At 50.1% G+C, this 18317-nt stretch overlaps 2 protein-coding genes across 5 annotated transcripts; both read left to right on the plus strand.

The window, feature by feature from the left end:
* Positions 1 to 32: 32 nt before the first annotated feature.
* SRM (spermidine synthase) lies at positions 33 to 6503 on the plus strand. Its single transcript, XM_063353726.1, has 8 exons — positions 33 to 288; positions 462 to 582; positions 856 to 948; positions 2155 to 2308; positions 3144 to 3227; positions 3564 to 3709; positions 4621 to 4743; positions 5333 to 6503. The coding sequence occupies exons 1-8, from the start codon at positions 143 to 145 to the stop codon at positions 5348 to 5350; spliced, it is 885 nt and encodes a 294-aa protein (XP_063209796.1). The 5' UTR covers positions 33 to 142; the 3' UTR covers positions 5351 to 6503.
* Positions 6504 to 7584: 1081 nt separating this feature from the next.
* CORT (cortistatin) lies at positions 7585 to 17581 on the plus strand. 4 transcript variants are annotated; one of them, XM_063353823.1, is made up of 4 exons: positions 7585 to 7647; positions 12553 to 12702; positions 13992 to 14087; positions 17239 to 17581. In XM_063353823.1, the coding sequence occupies exons 2-4, from the start codon at positions 12697 to 12699 to the stop codon at positions 17452 to 17454; spliced, it is 318 nt and encodes a 105-aa protein (XP_063209893.1). In that variant the 5' UTR covers positions 7585 to 7647; positions 12553 to 12696; the 3' UTR covers positions 17455 to 17581. The 4 variants fall into 4 exon arrangements, with proteins under 4 accessions (XP_063209893.1, XP_063209894.1, XP_063209892.1 ...); XM_063353824.1 differs by lacking the exon at positions 7585 to 7647 and adding an exon at positions 10947 to 11041; XM_063353822.1 differs by lacking the exon at positions 7585 to 7647 and adding an exon at positions 11230 to 12143.
* Positions 17582 to 18317: the final 736 nt, after the last annotated feature.

Below are 18317 nucleotides of genomic sequence, written 5' to 3' on the forward strand. Positions count from 1 at the left end.
TTGGGCCAATAGGGGCGCGGCGGCGCGCGCGCTGGCGGCCAAGGGGCGGGGCGGTTGCGCGTGCCCCCTCAGCTCCGGGCTCCCGCGCCGGCGGGGTCAGGCGGCGGCGGCGGCGCAGGTGGCCGGGGGCGGCCGGGCCGGGATGGAGGGCGGCGCGGCGGCGCTGATCCGGGAGGGCTGGTTCCGAGAGACATGCCGGTTGTGGCCGGGGCAGGCCATGTCGCTGCAGGTGGAGGAGCTTCTGCACCACCAGCGCTCCCGCTACCAGGAGATACTCGTCTTCCGCAGGTGCGGCCCGGCCGGGGGGGCGGCCCGGGGAGGCGGCGGTGGCGGTGAGGCGGGGGGTGGTAGAGCGCGGCGCCCAGCGCCATGCGGCGGGGCCTGGCGGCGCTGGGAGGGGGCGGGGGAGCGCGGCCCCGGTCCCGGGCCGGCTCCAACCCCGCTTCCCCGCTCTGCCCCAGCACTACCTACGGCAACGTCCTGGTCCTGGATGGGGTGATCCAGTGCACGGAGCGGGACGAGTTCTCCTACCAGGAAATGATCGCCAACCTGCCCCTCTGCAGCCACCCCGACCCCCGCAAGGTGAGTCGTCCCCGGGCCCCCTCCGCAGGGTCGTCCCCGGCCGGCCCTGGGTCCCGCAGACCGGCCCCCGGCCTCCCCACCGGCTCCTCCGGCCGTCGCTCCTGGCGCACGTCGGCGCTTGACAGAGCCCTCGTGGGCCACCGGAGCACATTGCTAAGCGCCGGGGCAGGATGGGCCCGGGCAGCTGCGGGGTTTCACGTTGGGCCTCACCGTGAAAGTTCCCCTGTGAGTCCCCACCGCTGACGGCCGGTTTTCTGCCCTCTTGTCTGCCAGGTGCTGATCATCGGCGGCGGCGACGGGGGAGTGCTGCGAGAGGTGGTGAAACACCCCACCGTGGAGTCCGTGGTGCAGTGCGAAATTGATGAGGTGCGTTGGGCTCCCCGAGCTGGGTGGAGGTGTCCCGGGGGCTTCGCTCAGAGGGGGCAGGCTGCCCAAGCAAAGGCAGCCCCTGCTTCACAGCATCAACGGGAGCTGCTGTTTCACCTGCTGCCCCTTGTCAGCAGCAGGCGCGTTTGCTGCCGGTTCTGCTGGCGTGACACTGACAGCGCCACCTCTTTGCCTTACAAGTCATCTACGTGGCAGCTGGATGCTTCTTGCATGTGATTTCTTCCACACACATAGGGTAGAGGCCCTTCCAGGCCAGCGTGGGCCAAGCATGGGATCTAGAGGAGGAAAGCTCTGGTTTTCTGAAGGTGGTGCTTTTCCCTCTCCCCCTGATGCAGAACAGAACTCTGCTTCTGCCAGAGGAGGATGGTGGCTTTGTTAAGCCCTCTCCTGCATCTGAAAGCAGGAAATAAGTGGGAGATACTTGTTTCCGTGATAGATGGGCTGGTCCTCCTTCTCTTAGTCAGTTTGTGAGGATATTTTACTTTCTTAGAAAGTTTTGCTGTCTCCTCAAAGCAGGGCTTTGTTAGGAATGGGAAATGCTGATACATGAGACTGTGTACCTTGTCTTCCAAGCTAAGTAGGCATATGTGCCTGGTTTTGAACAAGCACTGCCTGACACCAGCGTATTTTTTTTGTCTCTGCCAGCTGTGAGAAGCTGGTAGTGCTCAGTACAATTGCCGGGCCTCTTTTAGAGAGAAAACTGTATCTTATGGGATGATTGATATAATGACTATAGAGCAGAGGTGGGAATGTTTCTCATCTTGCATCCAGAAACCTGCTGTCGTGGTTTTATTTAGGAAGGAAAAAAAAAAAGTCTTTGGCCAAGATCACCTCTGCAAGTGACGTCTGCAGGGAAAAGGAGCACAGAGCAGTCAGATCTGTAATCGTATTCTCTTAGTTCTTTGGGGAGCTTTTGAAGCTCCGAGTTCTTCTTGTTGAGTTTGGCAAGGACAGACCAACAGTGTCACTGAACCCTGAGGCCGTAGGAAAGGGCTGAGTGTAGCTTGTTGGCTGAAGATGCTGACAGCTCTTGAGGATCTAGCTAGCAAGTCGGACTTGTGCTGAAGGCATGGAAGGAAATGACTCATTGTGCTGTTCTTTCAGCTGCAGCTGCACAGTAGCCTGAGAAGTAGCTCCTTGTAGCCCCCCCCCCGCCCCGACCCACTTGTGTTCTCTGTGTTACAGGATGTGATCCAGGTATCCAAGAAATACCTCCCAGGGATGGCAGTGGGGTATTCCAGCGCTAAGCTGACCTTGCACGTGGGAGATGGTTTTGAGTTCATGAAACAAAATCAAGAAGCCTTTGATGTGATTATCACAGACTCGTCTGACCCCATGGGTAAGAATTCTAGACATAAAAGGATACTCCTTTCCACATTCCTCCTTTTCTCTTCTGCCTACCTCTTGGAAGTAATGCCAGCCTGCTCGGGCTCCTTTCACATGAAAAGGCTGTCACTGACCTGGTTCTTTTGGTAGGGAAAGGGAAGGATGAAGACCAGGAAATTGTATTAGCAAGTATTCAAGCTAGCTGTCGCATTTCTCTCCTCAAAATTCAACCTCAGCAGCTATTGCTTCTGGCAGAATTGATCCTTGAGTCCAGCAATCCCATGGAGGATACAGCACCGTGCTGGCAAAGACAGCTTTGCACGTGTCCGCTAATGAAGCAGTGGCTCACGTGCTGTTGGTGTAGCTACCTAGCCTAAAGATGGCTGTAGTGAGGTTGCTGTATTTCTGAAGGGGGAAAACTGAGGTAGAGATGGACCAAATGTAGTTGTGGCACCTCATTTTAGGGACCTAACTATGACTGCCTGAGTCACCTTCACTCTTGCCATAGTCAACACAGAAAGAGGCATCTCTAAAAGGCATTTTAGAGCAGGAGTTCAGTTTTAAAAAGTGCTTACTGAAGCAAGAGGCAGCTGGTAGGACTTTCTTTGATAAAGATCCTGGGCTCTTGGGCTTGTTATCGAGCAATGCTAAAATACTGACGGTTCTGCTGTGCTAGGTGCAGGCTGGGGTTCACCCAGGGTCAAAACTTTTTGCTGTGATCACTAAAAAGCCGTTTGAAATGTCTCTTTTCCAGTGCAGTCCCTGTGCAGGCTGGGCATTTGAAAAACTTAGAAGCCTACCATCTTAGTCTGCCTCTAGACATATTTCTTTACTCCCTTTTCTCCCAGGTCCTGCAGAAAGCTTATTCAAAGAATCTTACTACCAGCTGATGAAGACGGCCCTGCGAGAAGATGGGATTCTTTGCTGCCAAGGTGAGGATGCTGTCTCTGGGCGGAGGCTGATGCCAGATCATTGCATGCAAAGTGTGAGGCACAAAGGGACTCTCTTATTGGGAGACATGATGCAGGGAGTAAAATCCATTTCAGCTCCCAGATACAGGAGCGGTTTTGATCCATATACGTCAGTTCATTAACTGCTGGACTGCGCTTAGTAAAACTGGTGTAAGGGTCTTATCTTGCCTTTGAAACCACCTGAGCTGTGCGGAGTAGAGCAGGTTTGGACTTGGAGCCACTGTTAACCTGGTACAGGCCTGTGCAGAGAAGAGGGGCAGCTCTCACCTTGCATCCTGTCTTTCTTTCTCCCTGTAGGTGAGTGCCAGTGGCTGCACCTGGATCTCATTAAGGAGATGCGTCAGTTCTGCAAGTCTCTGTTCCCTGTTGTGGAATACGCCTATTGCACCATCCCCACATATCCCAGCGGGCAGATTGGCTTCATGCTCTGCAGCAAGAACCCAGTGAGTTTCAGGCACCTGAAGTGCCCTTTTCCACTCCCTGAAAGCACCCGCAGAGCCTGCCCCAGGCTGTCCCTTACAGAGCCTGAGCTGTGGCACTGAGCTCTCCCAGCTGTGGGGCCTCTACGCTCTTGCTGGGGCCCAGCTCCACCAGCTCAGGACCCCAGAGCTGCAATGCAGCTTGCTCAGTGCTGTATGAAGTGCGAATTGGCCAGTAATGTAACCAGTTGCCTTAGAAAAGGACATGGTTTTCTCTCCAGGACCACAAAGTTGGAAGGGAGGAAGCCACTACCAGTTTCCAGTCTCTCTTAAGGCTTTGGCTTATTGATGCTGGCTGTTATAAAGCGGGCATCTGCTCGATAAGAATAAGCTTGCAACTGGTAATTGGCTCGTACAGAGGCCTCCAAGTGAGAGTCAGTGTTAGGACATGGGCTGGTACCTCTGTGTCAGACCACTGAGGTCTGTTCTCTTCCCAATCTGCTGCATTACAGCAAGCCTGTAATGCAACTACCGCGTTGTTTTAGGGAGCCAGCGGCGCTGCTGCTGCTGTATTTTTCTGGGGTGCTGGCAGCATGCACTGTGCCTGACTTAACACAGATATGGATTCTGCTCTGAAAGAGCAAAAGCTTTGCTTCTTAGATGGTCGGGCACAATCTGACAGCTTCATCTGGCACATGGCTCACATGCAGTCTGACCTCATACGCTGACATCTGTGAATAAGGGCTAGTCACACGGGGTTCGGAGTGTAAACTCCAGCCCTTGAGGCTGGAGCTGTGCAGAACCTTTGACCTCATACTAGAACAGAAAGTCATCTGTTTTCCTGCAAGTCCTCTTGGTTCTCTGCCATCAGTCAGGATGCCTGTCACACAGCCTTTTGATCGTTACCCAAAAGCTACCTGGCTTCTTTATTGCAGAACACAAATTTCCGGGAGCCTGTGCAGCAGCTCTCACAGCAACAAGTAGAGGAGAGGAGTCTGAAATACTACAACTCTGACATTCATCGGGCGGCTTTCATTCTGCCAGAGTTTGCACGGAAGGTAAGTGAAGCTGCGCTGCTATTCCTCCATGAAGGATGAGGCGTGACTTTTCTTTGGCGGGAGTGGGTTTATTTAGGACTGAGGGTTTCCTGCAGCCCTGAAGGCTTCTGTGGGCAAGTTGGGGCAGGACGGCAGTTTGTATGACACAGCAGAGTATGAGTCACCCTGGGAAGATAAGATTTCAGTTTGGAGCTGTTCTGTGGGTTGATGTCCTGTGCCTTGATGGCAGATCACTCCTACTTCACCTACCAAAACTAAGCCCAAGAACCTGCAGAACTGGTGTTTCCCACTAGAAAGCTCCAAAAGTCATAGATAAAACATGTTTGTGGTTTCTAGCACAAACCAGCGGGTAAAGAAAGGATGCTCTAGCATAGTTCAGTCTGCCTTCTTGAAGGATGGTCTGTGTTCTGCATCGTTCCATCATCTCCTAACTGAGTTGCAACTGCAGGTTCCAGAAAAAACATCCTCAGCATGTCCTAGGAACGAAGGCAAATGCTACGGTTGTGTTTCAGAGCCATGTTTCTCTTGAGGACTGGTAGACTTGCAGCAGGTCCATCCTGACACTTTTTTTGTCTTTGTCTGTCTCCAGGCCCTGAGCGATGTGTGAGACTGAGAAGCTGCTTTCTTCCTTCAAGTTGGATCCTGAGATCGTCAGTGATGTGGTGGGGTCCTTCCCAGCAGACTGCAGATTTGCTCTCCACTGTGTGGGATTGTTTAACCCTTTGCCAGCCAACATTCCCTTTGATGATGTGTTAAAGATGATGGGGCATAAGCCAGATAAGACTATTGAAAAGGTCCAGTGACTTATTGTGCGAGGTCAAAACTGTTCTTTCCAGTGCTGGAAACGTAAGATGTCTTTTTTCCTTTCTCTCCTCCATGCACCCCATTCTAAATTCTCCCCTCCCTGCACCCCACTCCATCCCATGCAACTGACATGATATATTTATAACTGACATGTATTTCCGTCTGGTGATCTTCTGAAACCTGGGAAGAGTCCAGAAGTCACTGACGCAGCCTTAAGCACAGAGAGCGAGAGCTTTGTGTGCAAAGTTTGCTTGCTCTCTCCTGATGGGAGCTCCCTGCTGCTGAGACGTTTTGACTGGTAACGGGTCTGAGCCTTCATGTCCCACTGCCCTTCTGCGACACCTGCGCTGGTCTGCAGCACAGTTGGAGAAGTCACAGTGCAAACTGTTGCCATTCACAATAGGTCTCCCTCCAACCCTGATGGAGTAGCAGTATTAAATACCAGCCAGGCAGGCTGGCAGCAAAGTCTTGTGGCTTTTTTTTTTTTTTTTTTTAAATTGGTTGGAAACAGAAGTGCTGAGGTACTAACAGGCTGACTCCTGTTCTTACCTCTGCCATCAGAGTGGTTCCAAAGAATGTTTATCAATATGGTGATAGGCGCTTTATATATATAAATATAAATATATATATATAAAAAACAAACCTTGGATCCATTGCCTGCTGTTAAGTACTGATGTTGGGGAGTCAGTTGTGCTGACAAATCTTCATCTTGGTCATGCTGAGATGCCTCAGGCCTAGTCCTTAGGAGGTATCGTTATTTCTAATGCTGCCCCCGGAATCCCCAGATGCGTAAGTTGTTTTTTGTTGTACTCTGTGAGATGGATCTGCCTCCACTTCTTTACTTTTGTTTTAAAGACTCCGTACCACCACTGCGCAGTGGGTATCTTTCCAGCACAACCACTGTGCAGTTGTCACTCCCTTGCAATCAATTAAACACTCGGCTCTGGTTAAGGTGACATCAGTGTGGGTCGGTGTGCTTCTTTGGGGAGAGTGTTGGGGGTGGAAACAGAGATCCTGAAAGTTTGCTGTGCTTCTCAGAAGACATCCAGCAGCGCTCTGTAGTTGGTCTCGCTTCCTCTCTCCCTTGTCTCTAGGGATGACAAGTTATCAAAAAGCTCTGAAGAGCGATCCCCTTGAATGTTTTGTATTGTAACCTGACTGCCTAATAGCTGTCATCCTCTACGCTGCAAAGTCAGTACCTTCTATCTAAGCTATTCGCTAGTCCAAATGCTGCCTCTGGTACAGCTTTCCAAACTGTTTTCTAGCTGCCCATCTCCCTGCTGGCATCACATAATTCCTGTCAATCGCTGGCCCCAATCAGTTGCACCATCCTTTCCTCTGCAAAAATTGGGGTGGCTTAGTGGCTCTGAGGGCCTGAACCAGGTACTGAGCTGAAGCTGAACAGGCTGGGAACTGTCACTAGGTGGCATCACGAGAAGACAAAAAAAGAAGCTCCTTCTGAGGGAGGCTTTTTGGCTTGATAAGAGAAAACTAGAAGGAGCAGACTTTTGCAAAGGGGTTGAGCTTTACGATAACTGTGGACCCTACAAACAGCACAGGTGGTGCAGCCACTGCCTGCCTACAGCAAGGGACTTCTGCGGCGTCAGTACCAACCCTCCTACTTCCTTCCCTTTTTGATGAGACTTACCACTTTCTCAGTGCCCTCTTCTACTACCAGTATCAGTACACCTTCTTTGTGGTTGTAAGGGTTTGCAAAGCATTGCTAAGTTGCAGAGCTGAGTCTGGATCTCTTCCGTATTCTTGTGTTGAGATTACTACACCCATTTTGTCTGTTAATTGTATGGGTAACTGTCTCCTTTCTCCCACAGCTACTGATTCGTTAGGGCTATTGAGGCATTTTCATTGTTCAGTTCTTGTATTTTTATTATAAAGATCAGACCAGTAACAGAGGCTGGTTCTAGCTACTCCTGTTTAAAATGCTGTGGGACCTGAATCCTATTCAGCCCTTCATCCTTCACAGAAAACTACCTCTGGCACTTTCTCTCCCCTGGAATAGGAATGAAGGCCGGGACTGCAGTCCAGGAAGGCCTTAGAGTAGCTGCCAACTAGTAACAAGTTCAAGCCTTCCACCCACCCTTGGTGAGTACAACAATGCCCAGGAGGGAAAGAGCTTCCTCAAACCTGTTATTACCCTCCACGCAGCTAATTATTCCTTTTGTTTCTCTGAGATCTCTCCAAATTTGTAAGTTCAGTGAGTGGCCAGTGATGAGTGCAGGAAGACAAGGCTGTTTGCCAACCAAGTCGCATATGCTCCGTCCATAGGGTCCTATATATAGTTTCCGAGTCATTTCAAATCACTGTTCTTTACAGGCAGTTTCAAATACCTCAGAGCCTTGCAATAGGTGAAGACAGAGATCGATTCCCAAATCAAGCACTCATTAACAGTGCAGCAAGGGTTTGTGCATCTCTAGCTGGTTCCATCTGAGCACTCTGAGCGCTTCATGACTGTTAGAAGTCACGCCTGTGCTGAGCGCTGCCACAAGGTGTGCATGGTATTTGACATGGCGGTCAGGCGATCGTGTCTACAGATTGATTATCCCTTCCACAAATGCATGTCCAAGCTGCAGCATGCTGTGGCCAAGGACGCTGGGGAATGAAAAGAGACTGGCAATTTGGGTAATGCCCAACAGGAGAAAACTAACAAGGCCCCGTATAGAACTGTGCTCTGAACACCGAAAGCAATCTTTGCAGTGTCTCCACGTGGGCAACTAAAAGACTTGAGTAATTTTTTTGGAGTTTTAGCTGGCTTTTGCCCAAGGCTAGTCAAGCAAGGCTGTTCACGAGCAAAGATCCACAAAGATGTTGTTTGTCTAGACACGCTAGTCATGTTCCAGCATCTTATTAAGCTAGGAGCATATGAACAGGGATAGGCTTTGTCCCAAGAAACGTACAATGCAATATCAGAGCAGGTGGAGACAAGCGAGGGAACAGAGCCTGATGGGCTTTAGCACATCAATTGCTTAAGCCTCTTGGCGCCTTTTGAACTGTGTTAGACTCTCTGCTCTGTGCTTTACTCACTGAACTAACTCAATTTTTAGGAGTTTGGAAAAGAGCTTAAAAAAATTAAGAGAAATCTCTTGCCTGTATCTCTTGAGCCCCTTCAGCCAGTTAATTGGCATGAGTGTTGTATTCATCCAGAGCTAATGTTATCGAGGCCTGGCTGAATTATTGATGCAGCTTGGCTGGAGCAAGAGACTGCTGAAGTAAGAATGACAATTCATCTTTCATCAGAGAACAGCAGTAAGCAAACAGTCAAAAAAGTAATAAGTGCCACCAAGCTCAGGGAAAGGAAAGTTCCTTTGTTTAAATGGTGGAGGAAGAGAAGGAAAAAGTGTGGACAAAAGCGTGAAACAGTAGCTCAGGTCTAGCAGAAGAGTCAGACAAAATGTTGTTAAAAAGTAAGATGAGAAGTTTAACCATGTTAAATACTGAGAAGTCTAGGTGACACTCTTTCCTGGTCATGTGTAGGATGGAGTTAAGTGCTTTTAAAATACGCAAAAGGTGGGGAATTAGAGCCAGGGAATCTCAATTATAGCACAGTGATGTGTGAAGCAGATAAAGGCGGGGAGGATTATTACGAGTGTTAGGGATCCCAGTGGCAGGCCTTTCAAGGAGGCCAGCTCGGTGGCTAATGGGGTTTGACATGCAGTGGTGAGGACGAGGGCTGGGACCCCGCAGGAGGTGGCTGCCTTCTCCTGGGTACTGATTGTCTGCTGCAGCAGCCCACGGCCATGCAGCTTGGGGAAGGAGTTTGCTTAACAAAGCTAATTCTGTGAGCCAGGGAGAAGGGCAAGATGATGTATGCGATGACCCTGCATGTGTTTCGTCCCCCTTCAGCTGTAGGAGAGGAGTAACCAGAACCCTACGCTATCTGGAGCACATGAATTAAAGCTCTCCCAGCTGAGCAGTCCCTTCTGCGGTGCTGGCAGCCTCACAGTCCCGTGTGTTAACGTCCCTGGTGAGCTCCTTCTGACTGAATTCCCACAAGGCGCAGTGCGTACGCGATCCCTCAGGAAATCCAAATGGTAAAGAAACATTTCTATCCAAGTCTTGTCTGGCTAATCTTGCCACCACGGGAAGAGTCTGGAGTAACAGAGGTCAGTTCGTAAGGCAGTAGGCAGTAACCCCAGGTGTCCTCAGCCTGCATCACAGCCTGAAATGCCTCCTCCCTGGAGCAGAGCAAAACCTTTCCAGTAGAAAATAGAGGTATTTTGAAATAGAAGTGTTTCATAGCAAGGAGTTATTTTTGAGTAAGATTTTTGGTGGAATAACTGCAATGTTTAACTTTGCATGTGTTTTGAAATAACAAAAGGTTTTGAGCATACCCCTGAAGCCTTATGCTCACCATCCCTTCATCCTCCTGTGGTCCCTCTGGGGTCGACAGACAGAGAAGGCAGCACAACTCCCCAGAGAGCTGTAACAGGCTTGTAGTTGTGCGTGCTCTGACAGCAGCATCCCTGCGGTGCTCCCCTCCTCCTCCCTGCACCTGCTCCGCAGCTCTTATCGGAGAGGAGCGGCAGCAGAGGCTCCAGCCCACGCTCACGCAGTCTCTTCCTTGGGTTTGTTAGATTAGTGCTGATGAAAAGCCGTGGCTGGAACGGCCACCTGCATGCTTCTCGCAGGCCCCTGGGGAGTGCAGCGCAAAGGAATATTGCAAGCTTGGCCTGATAAATGAGCTGTGATTTCAGGCCCATGAACAAATTGGTTTCCCCTTCCAGGAAGGCTCACAACTGTCAGCTGACTATTGCTTTATTTATTGCATTGGCCTTTGCAACTAGGGACTCTTGAGGGCAGAGAGAAAGGGTTCCAATGACAGGGAAGCAGAAGCATTTGAACCCTTCATCTGCAGTGGAGTGCCTCACCTTTGGGAACCGGACTTTGTTCTGGAAGCCTGATGCAATTCTGCTATGTGCTTTAAGACATTGTGATCTGAATCCAGCCCAGGCAACAAATGGGCAGAAGACGGCAAATATCCAGGCCATTGAGGAAAGCAATTGAGAAATTAGCTCATTCCTTAATGTGGCATTTGGTGCCAGACACAGCCTTAGCTTTTGTATTCCAGCAATGCCCAGTCTTTGCTGCTGTACAGACGCACTGAGAGGTCAGGGACAGCTTTCTTGAAATATAGAACCTCTCCCATTACATGTTGCTTGTGCACCCTTAATCACAAAAGGATGGAGGTTGTCTTATGTGACTGTGGGAGCATCTTCTGCTGTACTTCTGAACCCACTCTGCGTCTCTGCTGAAGCCACACCAAGTGTGAGCCAAAATCCTTGGATAGCCAGGCCTTTTCAAGTTACTGTGTGCTGACCTTCCTTCTGGAGCATTTCCACCCTTACCAGATTCCCATGGATGTGTTCATGGGTATGCTGATGTCAGATAGATTACCCTCCCTGTAAAGTGGTAGAAACCCACTCAGATCACGTTGAACTCTGGACAGAAGAGAGCTTCAAGGAAGAAGACTTCTAAAGGGGTGAGTCAGATAACAGAAAGTGGTAAGAGAAAATCAAGGAAAGAATTGTCAGAAATGTTTATTCCTCCAAGGGAAGACCTTTAACCTTTCCTGTACAGAGCGATAAGCATTTAAGGGTTGGCAAAAAAAATAATTGCAGCCTTCCTAAAGGTCAGACAGACGATGCGCCAGGGAACAGGGAACAGTAAGAATGAAGAACAATCCTGGTGCTGTATGCTGAACTCTTTCCAGTTACTAAAAAGAGCAAATTTTATCACCAGAGGGTTATTTTACTTCCTTTGGAAAGGGGGATGCTGCTATAGCCTATGATGGGGAGACGATCAGCAGTGGTGGCAGCAGAATCAGCATGGTCCCTGCAAGGGGGCCAGAGCTTGAGAAGAACAGACGAATAATGTAGGGGAAGTAGGAGAGGGAATGTGAGGAAAGAGCACTAGGGAAAAGGGAAGAATCTGGAAAAGAGGCATCTGATATTGAGGGATGCTGTAGCAGACCCTGGAGGGAACTTGTTTGGATTTAGAGATCCAGTCCTACTCTGGGCACTGGAGTCTAAGTGCTCTGATGTGTCCCTATTCCCTTCCTACCCAGCCTTGCCCAGGCTAGGAGTACAGGTTTTGGCTGTGCTGTCCTCGTCAGCAGGGCCACAGGTTTGGTGCTGGCATATCTGGGCAGAAAGTCCCCAAAGCCAACCCCCTCAAGAGCTAACAACTGTTTTGTTATTGCCCTTTAATTCCAGGACAGATTCACGGCAGCCTGGTCACTGTTTACATCCCTGTGGGCCTCCCCAGAAGCTGATCTCTGGCTCAGTGCATCATCCCTGTTTTCGTAGAAGAGCATTGTCGCACTTGTGACCCCATTCGCTCAATGAAGCATTATAGAAAACAGCCCATTCAGAAGGCAAAGCTGCAAACAAAACCATATTTATTAGAACAAGCAGTTTGGTTAGACCAGATGGCCCCCAGCATGGAGACCTGGCTGCGCTGCTTCTGCTGTCTGTCTTGCTTTTGGGCTAGTGGGCCCACGAGGTTTAGTCCTGCCTCATAACCACCAGTATGGGATTCACCTTCTGCCTGCCTGTCAGCCCAGGCACATCTCCTGCTCACAGGTACCTGCCCTTCGTTCCTCTTGAGCAGCCAAGTGTGCTTTCTCCATTTGCTATTCTCCCACTTCTACCTCTCCTGGAGCAAATCGGCTGCGGGTCATTTGGCAAGTCCCTGTGATTTGTCTGCTTGCTGGAGCCTGGTACTTCACTGCCCTCTGTCTCCAGCCCCAGGCTGGCTGGGAAGTGTTTGACAGAATCCATTACGAAGGGCTAACACAGCAATTCTGATAAACTAGCAAGATCAGTTTAAAAGGAAATAGATAATGTTTCATCTGAAACTGGTGCGTGGAAGCCAGGTCTCACAAGGCAGGGGTGAGAAACAATGAGGTTACGAAGTTTTCTGAGGAAAATTGCTAGATTTTCTCCACAAGTCCATATGACTCAAAAAAGGTTTTTTCTTTGTATCTTTCAGTGAGGGAATCCAGCATTTCTTTTCAAATACGCATGGAAGCAATGGCATCTTTTCCCTCAAGAGCATCCGGGGTGGTGTAAAACTGGCATTAGGAGCTGTGTTATTTGCAGGCAAAGCTTCATCACGCTGTTTTCAGGAACTGTGATGCTGGTAAGCAGTGGAAGTGGGCAACAGGTTTTTCTACCTTCTGTTCTTAGTTCTGCCACAGCATACCCTTGGCCAAGTCACCTCCCTGTGGGGTTTTTTAATGTGCTAAATTAGGATAACAATTTACCTTTTGACTGTCATTTGTTGGTAGGGTCAGAAAGAGGATTGCCCTGAGGTGAGTGCTTCTGGAGAAAGAGCTAGTGGTCAGATGGGATTTTAGCTCTGTCTCTGCATCTCTCGGGCATGTGGCAGTGGATGCCATCCCAGCATGATGGGGACAATCCAAAGCAGATAGCAGTGCTTAATAGCACCTTGTGCAGGCCCACAGTCCAGTCTCACTGGTGGGATGGCCTTTTGGGCAAAGGCAGAAGCATTATTAACAACTGCTAACCAGAGATCAGAAAGGGTAGGAACTTACTCCAAGCAGGCAGCAGTCAGTGCCAGCATGCCATGAGCCTTTTTCTGAAGCCTCTGTGCAGAGCAGCTCCAGCTCTGACCACCCTTTCACTACTTTGTTTTCCCTTTAATACATTTAAACCCAACATCTCCGAGTCCGGATTCACTGTGTTGACATACTGAAAAAATATTAGGAACAAAAACCAGTAAAACAAGACTGCCCCCCCAACTGGCTTCCAGGTAGCCTTATGTACATTTGCAAGACAGATTATATTACTGCATAGATGCAGCCTGTGTCCCCATGTTACCATACAAGGAAAGCTGGACATACCGGTATTCCACAGTGAGATGCGTGACTGGATGCAGAGATCCAGATCCAAATACCCCTAGAGTCTGGAGCTGTTTGGACACACAGGCTGAGGGTCCAAGCCCATATCTAAGAAGTGGTGGCCAGGCGTTTTACCTCTTCTCTCTGAATCATCCATCATTGGCCAGAGGTTTGTGCAAGCTGGTGGCCTGTTCTATCCAACATTATGTTCCCAAGCAGAATTCAGCTAACTAGGAGAGGCACAGACAGTGCCTACAATTTCTCAGAGTGAAGAAACAGCACGTTACTGGAGAGTCCCAAACCTTTGCTTCCTCAGTCTTTGCAGGTCTGGCACACGGAAAGCACAGAGGCACTGAAGTATCCCACTCAAGCAGCCAAGTGTTAACAACCTCTCCAAAGTCTAATTTGCCTTTGATATAGACTTAATTGTTTGCGTCACCCACTGGGCTAGGGGGAGGGCTATAAAAGGGGCTGCAGCCATTGTCTGAGGCAGAAGAGAGCCCAGAAACAGCTCCCTCTCCCAGTCTTCCTCATTCAGCACAGTAGTCACAGCCTGTACATCATGCAGCTGGTGGCCAGCCTGGTGTCCGTTCTGCTGCTGGTGTGGAGCGTGAGAGCCACTGCACTGCCTGGAGAAGAGAGACTCGCAATACAGAACACTAGGGTGAGTATAATGCACCCTGTGCAGGAGCTGGGTGAGGTGGGAGCACGAAGAAGCAGGCTGGAGCCAGGGGAGGGATAATAAGGGCAATTAGGCTGTACCTGATGCAAACAACTCTTCTGCCCCTCTATATTCCAAGGCACTACAGCATCATGCACTGCTGAAGCACAGGCTATTGCTACAGCTTACTAGCCAGTTTATTTAGGAAAGGTACCAGGGCAGATCCCAGAGATCTGGGAAGCAAAGCAAAGTCTGAGCAAAGCAAAAACTGGCAAAAAGAACAGAGCGGAGAGGAGCGGCAAAAGTAGAAAATAATATTGATGAAAGAGTGCAGCGTGAGAGAATAAAGCAGAGTACTAGGGGGGGAGAGAAAAGATACGTAATTGGTAAAATGATCAAGGGAGATGATATTTTAAATAGGACTCATGGGAAGGACAAATGTTTAAAAGATGGGTTCAGTAGGAAAGTAACAGAGGAATAATAAATGAAGTAATTATATCAGAATAAAATTGCTTTTTACAGAGTAGTATTCACAAGGGGAGTTATACTGACATAGTTCTGCTAGAATAATTACACTCTGAACCAGCAGAGCTCTATGCAGTGGCAGAACTTATTATAGCAATATAATTATCCTACCAACTGGCAAAACTCTAATATTATAATGGCTATAGCACTATAATAACTTTGTTTTGCTGGACTATTTCCCTAAGAGGCCAAAAGGGTAGGAAGTAATAGCATAACATAATCACAATCAAGCGTTCTGTTCTGCTTGTCCTTGCCCCGCAGTTGTCTCACCTGCATGTTCCTTGCCATCCCGGAGATTCCTCTGGGCTGTGGTTAGTCACCCCGCTCTCTGCCAGTCCAGTTCACAGCTGCATCTATAAGACTGAGGTTATTTCGGTCCTGCAGAGGAGCTAACCCGAGAAGTGAAGGATCCCGATGGTGGTTTCAAAGGCACTAACTTCTCCTTTGTGTGTATCCACATCATTTTTTCTGTCCTAGCGTTGGCTCCAGCTCATCCATCAGTGTCTTGCTGCTTCAGGAGTGGGCTCACATCCCATTAACAACAGAACTGGCTGTGAAAAAGAAACATATACAGTGTGAGGTGCTAGGGCTAGCGTTCTGTTAGAGACCAGGGCTTCTGCAGCTGGCTGGGATTAACCCTTCTGGGGATAACTGTAAACTTTCAGCTGTACGTTCTTACAATAACAAATCCAGTACTTAAGAAGTAATCTCTTTCTGGTGCAAATCCTAGCTGCTGGGGAAAAAAAGAAACAAGTTGTAGGGAATAATTCAGTAAATAAGACTTTGGTAAAAATGAATTAAAGTGTAATGACTTTTAGTCTTCCACACACTGTTGCTTACAAAATAATGATATAATAGATATATTGATTCTCTACAGAGCATTCTACAAACTGAAAAATTGTTAGATACTGATGAACCAATCCCTACAGTCACCAGTTGCTGTAACTCAGGCAAATGTTTTAAGTATGAGGAATATTGGGATTTTACATATAAAACACCATAAAATGCATAACAATGCAAAAGAAAGATCTGCGCCTTCTGACGCACTGGTGGATGTAGTACAGGGAATTGAGCAGCTACCCAAAGGTGTGCCATGACCCATCCGTGCTAAGATCTCTGGCTGCTGCCAAATTGTCTTGATCTCTCGCGGCTCGGGAACAGCTATAAGCAGAAAGGATGTTGGCAGTGGATTAGTGCAGGGGAAGAGCTGCCTAGTTTCACTAACAGCCACAGCCGATCATGCGTAAGGAATATCCCCTAACAGCACGCTGAGCTTTGCCTTCCCCACCCAAGTCTGAAGCTGATGCCTCTGCTTGGAGCCGGTTATTTAAAAACAGTACTTAGAGCTGGGAAAGAAGCTTACAAGGAAGACATGACCCAGGAGACACATTTAGCTGGGTTCCCCAGTCCCAGTCCATCTCCCAAAGGCTCAAGACATTTCTTGCAGCCTGGAGTAGGAATCAGGATGGGGACAAGCTGGCTTTTATCTTTTTTTTCTGCTACAAACATAGCATGTCATTTTTTGGGCCTCAGTTTCTCCTGTGTGGAAGCAGGTTAGTTAACAGAGCTAAGGAAGTGATTAAAAAATATCCATAAACATTCTATAACTTAAAATAATTGCTGATGCCTGTCTTTATCCATCTTTTGAGTTGCTCACCAAGTGGTCCTTAGCAAATGCTGGTACTGACAGCAGTCCTAGCAGTAAACATGGCATTCGTGAGAAGTGACGTGGAAATGTGCTTCCAGTATTCCCATCTGCATGGGAAACAGGATCTATTCCTGTCAAACCATCTATCCCAGCTTGTCCAGTACCAGCTGTCTCCACTAATGAGTCACAGAGACCAAGAATACACGGGCAAGAGGCAATTCCTCAGATTTGCCAGATGTAAAGTTAAGAGAAACAAGATAACTCACAGCTTGTTACTGACAGAAATCCCTCAAGCCCCGAACCACAGGCTGTGCTCTTTTGCTATGGCAAAGGGATGGAGCTCTGCAGCTCCTCCTTCATCCTGCCTTCCCCCAAGCTCAGGCTATTGAAATACAGGTTCTTGCTCTTGAAATACAAGCTGCCTGTCCCCACCGATTAAATATTTTGCTCCAGATTCTTGGGGCATCTCACTCCCCATGAGCCCAGCCCTCTTCCTTGTTACGTTTCATTCACAGCATTTTACGGTGGGCTGCAGCCCCCAGTGCACTTAATTTAATATTGCTCAGGACTCTGTGCCTCTTCCCTGACCTTCCCACGTCGGATGCTGGGCAGTCAGAGCAGCGAAGGCAGTGTGGGCTTACTAGGAGACAAAGCAGTTTGGCATTCAATGGAATTTAATTAGTGCGGGCTGCAAGGGACTTTACAGCCAATTCGTGCCTATTTGTTAGCAGCCCTTTTCCAGTTATAACACAGCACGTGCTCCTCTCCCTGTCTGGCCAGCTGAGCTGGATGGGGGACAGGAGGAGTGACCTCTGCAGGCACCGATTCCTCAGCTCTGCCGATGGGAAAAGCATCACCTCCAAGGACAGGGCACTAGGGGAGGCAGGGAACAGAGAATGGACCCCACAAGGGATGTTTCGCCTCCATGGCTGTGGGTTACAGGGCCTTCATTCGTCACTTTTCCTGGCTCTCTGCCCGCAGGAACAGAGCACAGTTCGGAAAGACGCCATCCTGAAGATGCTGGCGGGCCTGCTGGACAGCGTGGACGTGGGGCACGAGGCGGCCTCCCCGGACCTGGAAGAGGAGGGCAAGCTGGAGGAGGAGCGGGCGGTGCTGGGGCGGCTCGCCCAGCTATCGCAGCGGGATCGCAAGGCCCCCTGCAAAAACTTCTTCTGGAAAACCTTCACCTCCTGTTAGTGCTGCCCGGCCTGGCCCCGCCGGGATGCCCGCCCACAATCACCCTCCCCTCCCTCCGTTGCCCTGTCCCCCGAGCTCCCTTCCTTCTCTTCTCCACCCCTGAGAATAAAGCATGGCGCCCCGGGGACTCGTCTCTGCCTCTCTGCGCCCCGCCGGGCCGGGGTGGTGCGGGGCGGGCCCGGCCGCACCGGGAAAGATGGGCGGGCCTGGCCGGTGGGAGGCGGCGGCCATCTTGTGGGGTGGCCATGTGGGTGGTGGCCATTTTGGAAAGGGGCTTCGCAGTGGCGAGGGGCTGAGGGGGTGTGGTGGGGCTGTGGCAGGGGCTTCAGACTCTCTCCCTTGCCGGGAGGAACCCCTAGGTGGGAGCAGGCGTGCAGCCATCCTTAAAGCTGCTGCATCTGCCCCAGAGGCCTCTGAGGAACCAGGTGGGTTTGCATGTCCCCTCTGTGCCAGGGTGGGCGAGTGGGGTGAGGCCCAGGCACTGGGCAACAGGGGTTGTTCCCCGTGGGGAGGGCCATCTGTGCTAACCCCCAGTCAGGATAAGGTGCTAAGCCATGATCTGGAGAGGATGGGTTGGTCCTGGGCATGTGGGCGAGCAGCCCCTTGTGCTTCTTTCCATGCTGGCTGTGACAGGGGTGGGCTGAGGGAAGCACCCAGGCAGTGCTCTGTATGTGGGGGGGTGCAGGGGCCGTGGGAGGAGGAGAGGGGCCCAGAGCCTGGCCTGCCTTTGGTTTGAGAGCAGGTATCTCCAGAGTGGTTCCTTGGGTGCCCTGGGGGTCCGTATGCATCCAAAATGCTGGGCTCTGCGTCCGAAACCGATTGAAACAGACCATCTGTGATCCTGGGGCCAGCAGCTCAGACTC

Source organism: Chroicocephalus ridibundus, chromosome 16, assembly GCF_963924245.1.
Source record: "Chroicocephalus ridibundus chromosome 16, bChrRid1.1, whole genome shotgun sequence".
NCBI lineage: Eukaryota > Metazoa > Chordata > Aves > Charadriiformes > Laridae > Chroicocephalus > Chroicocephalus ridibundus.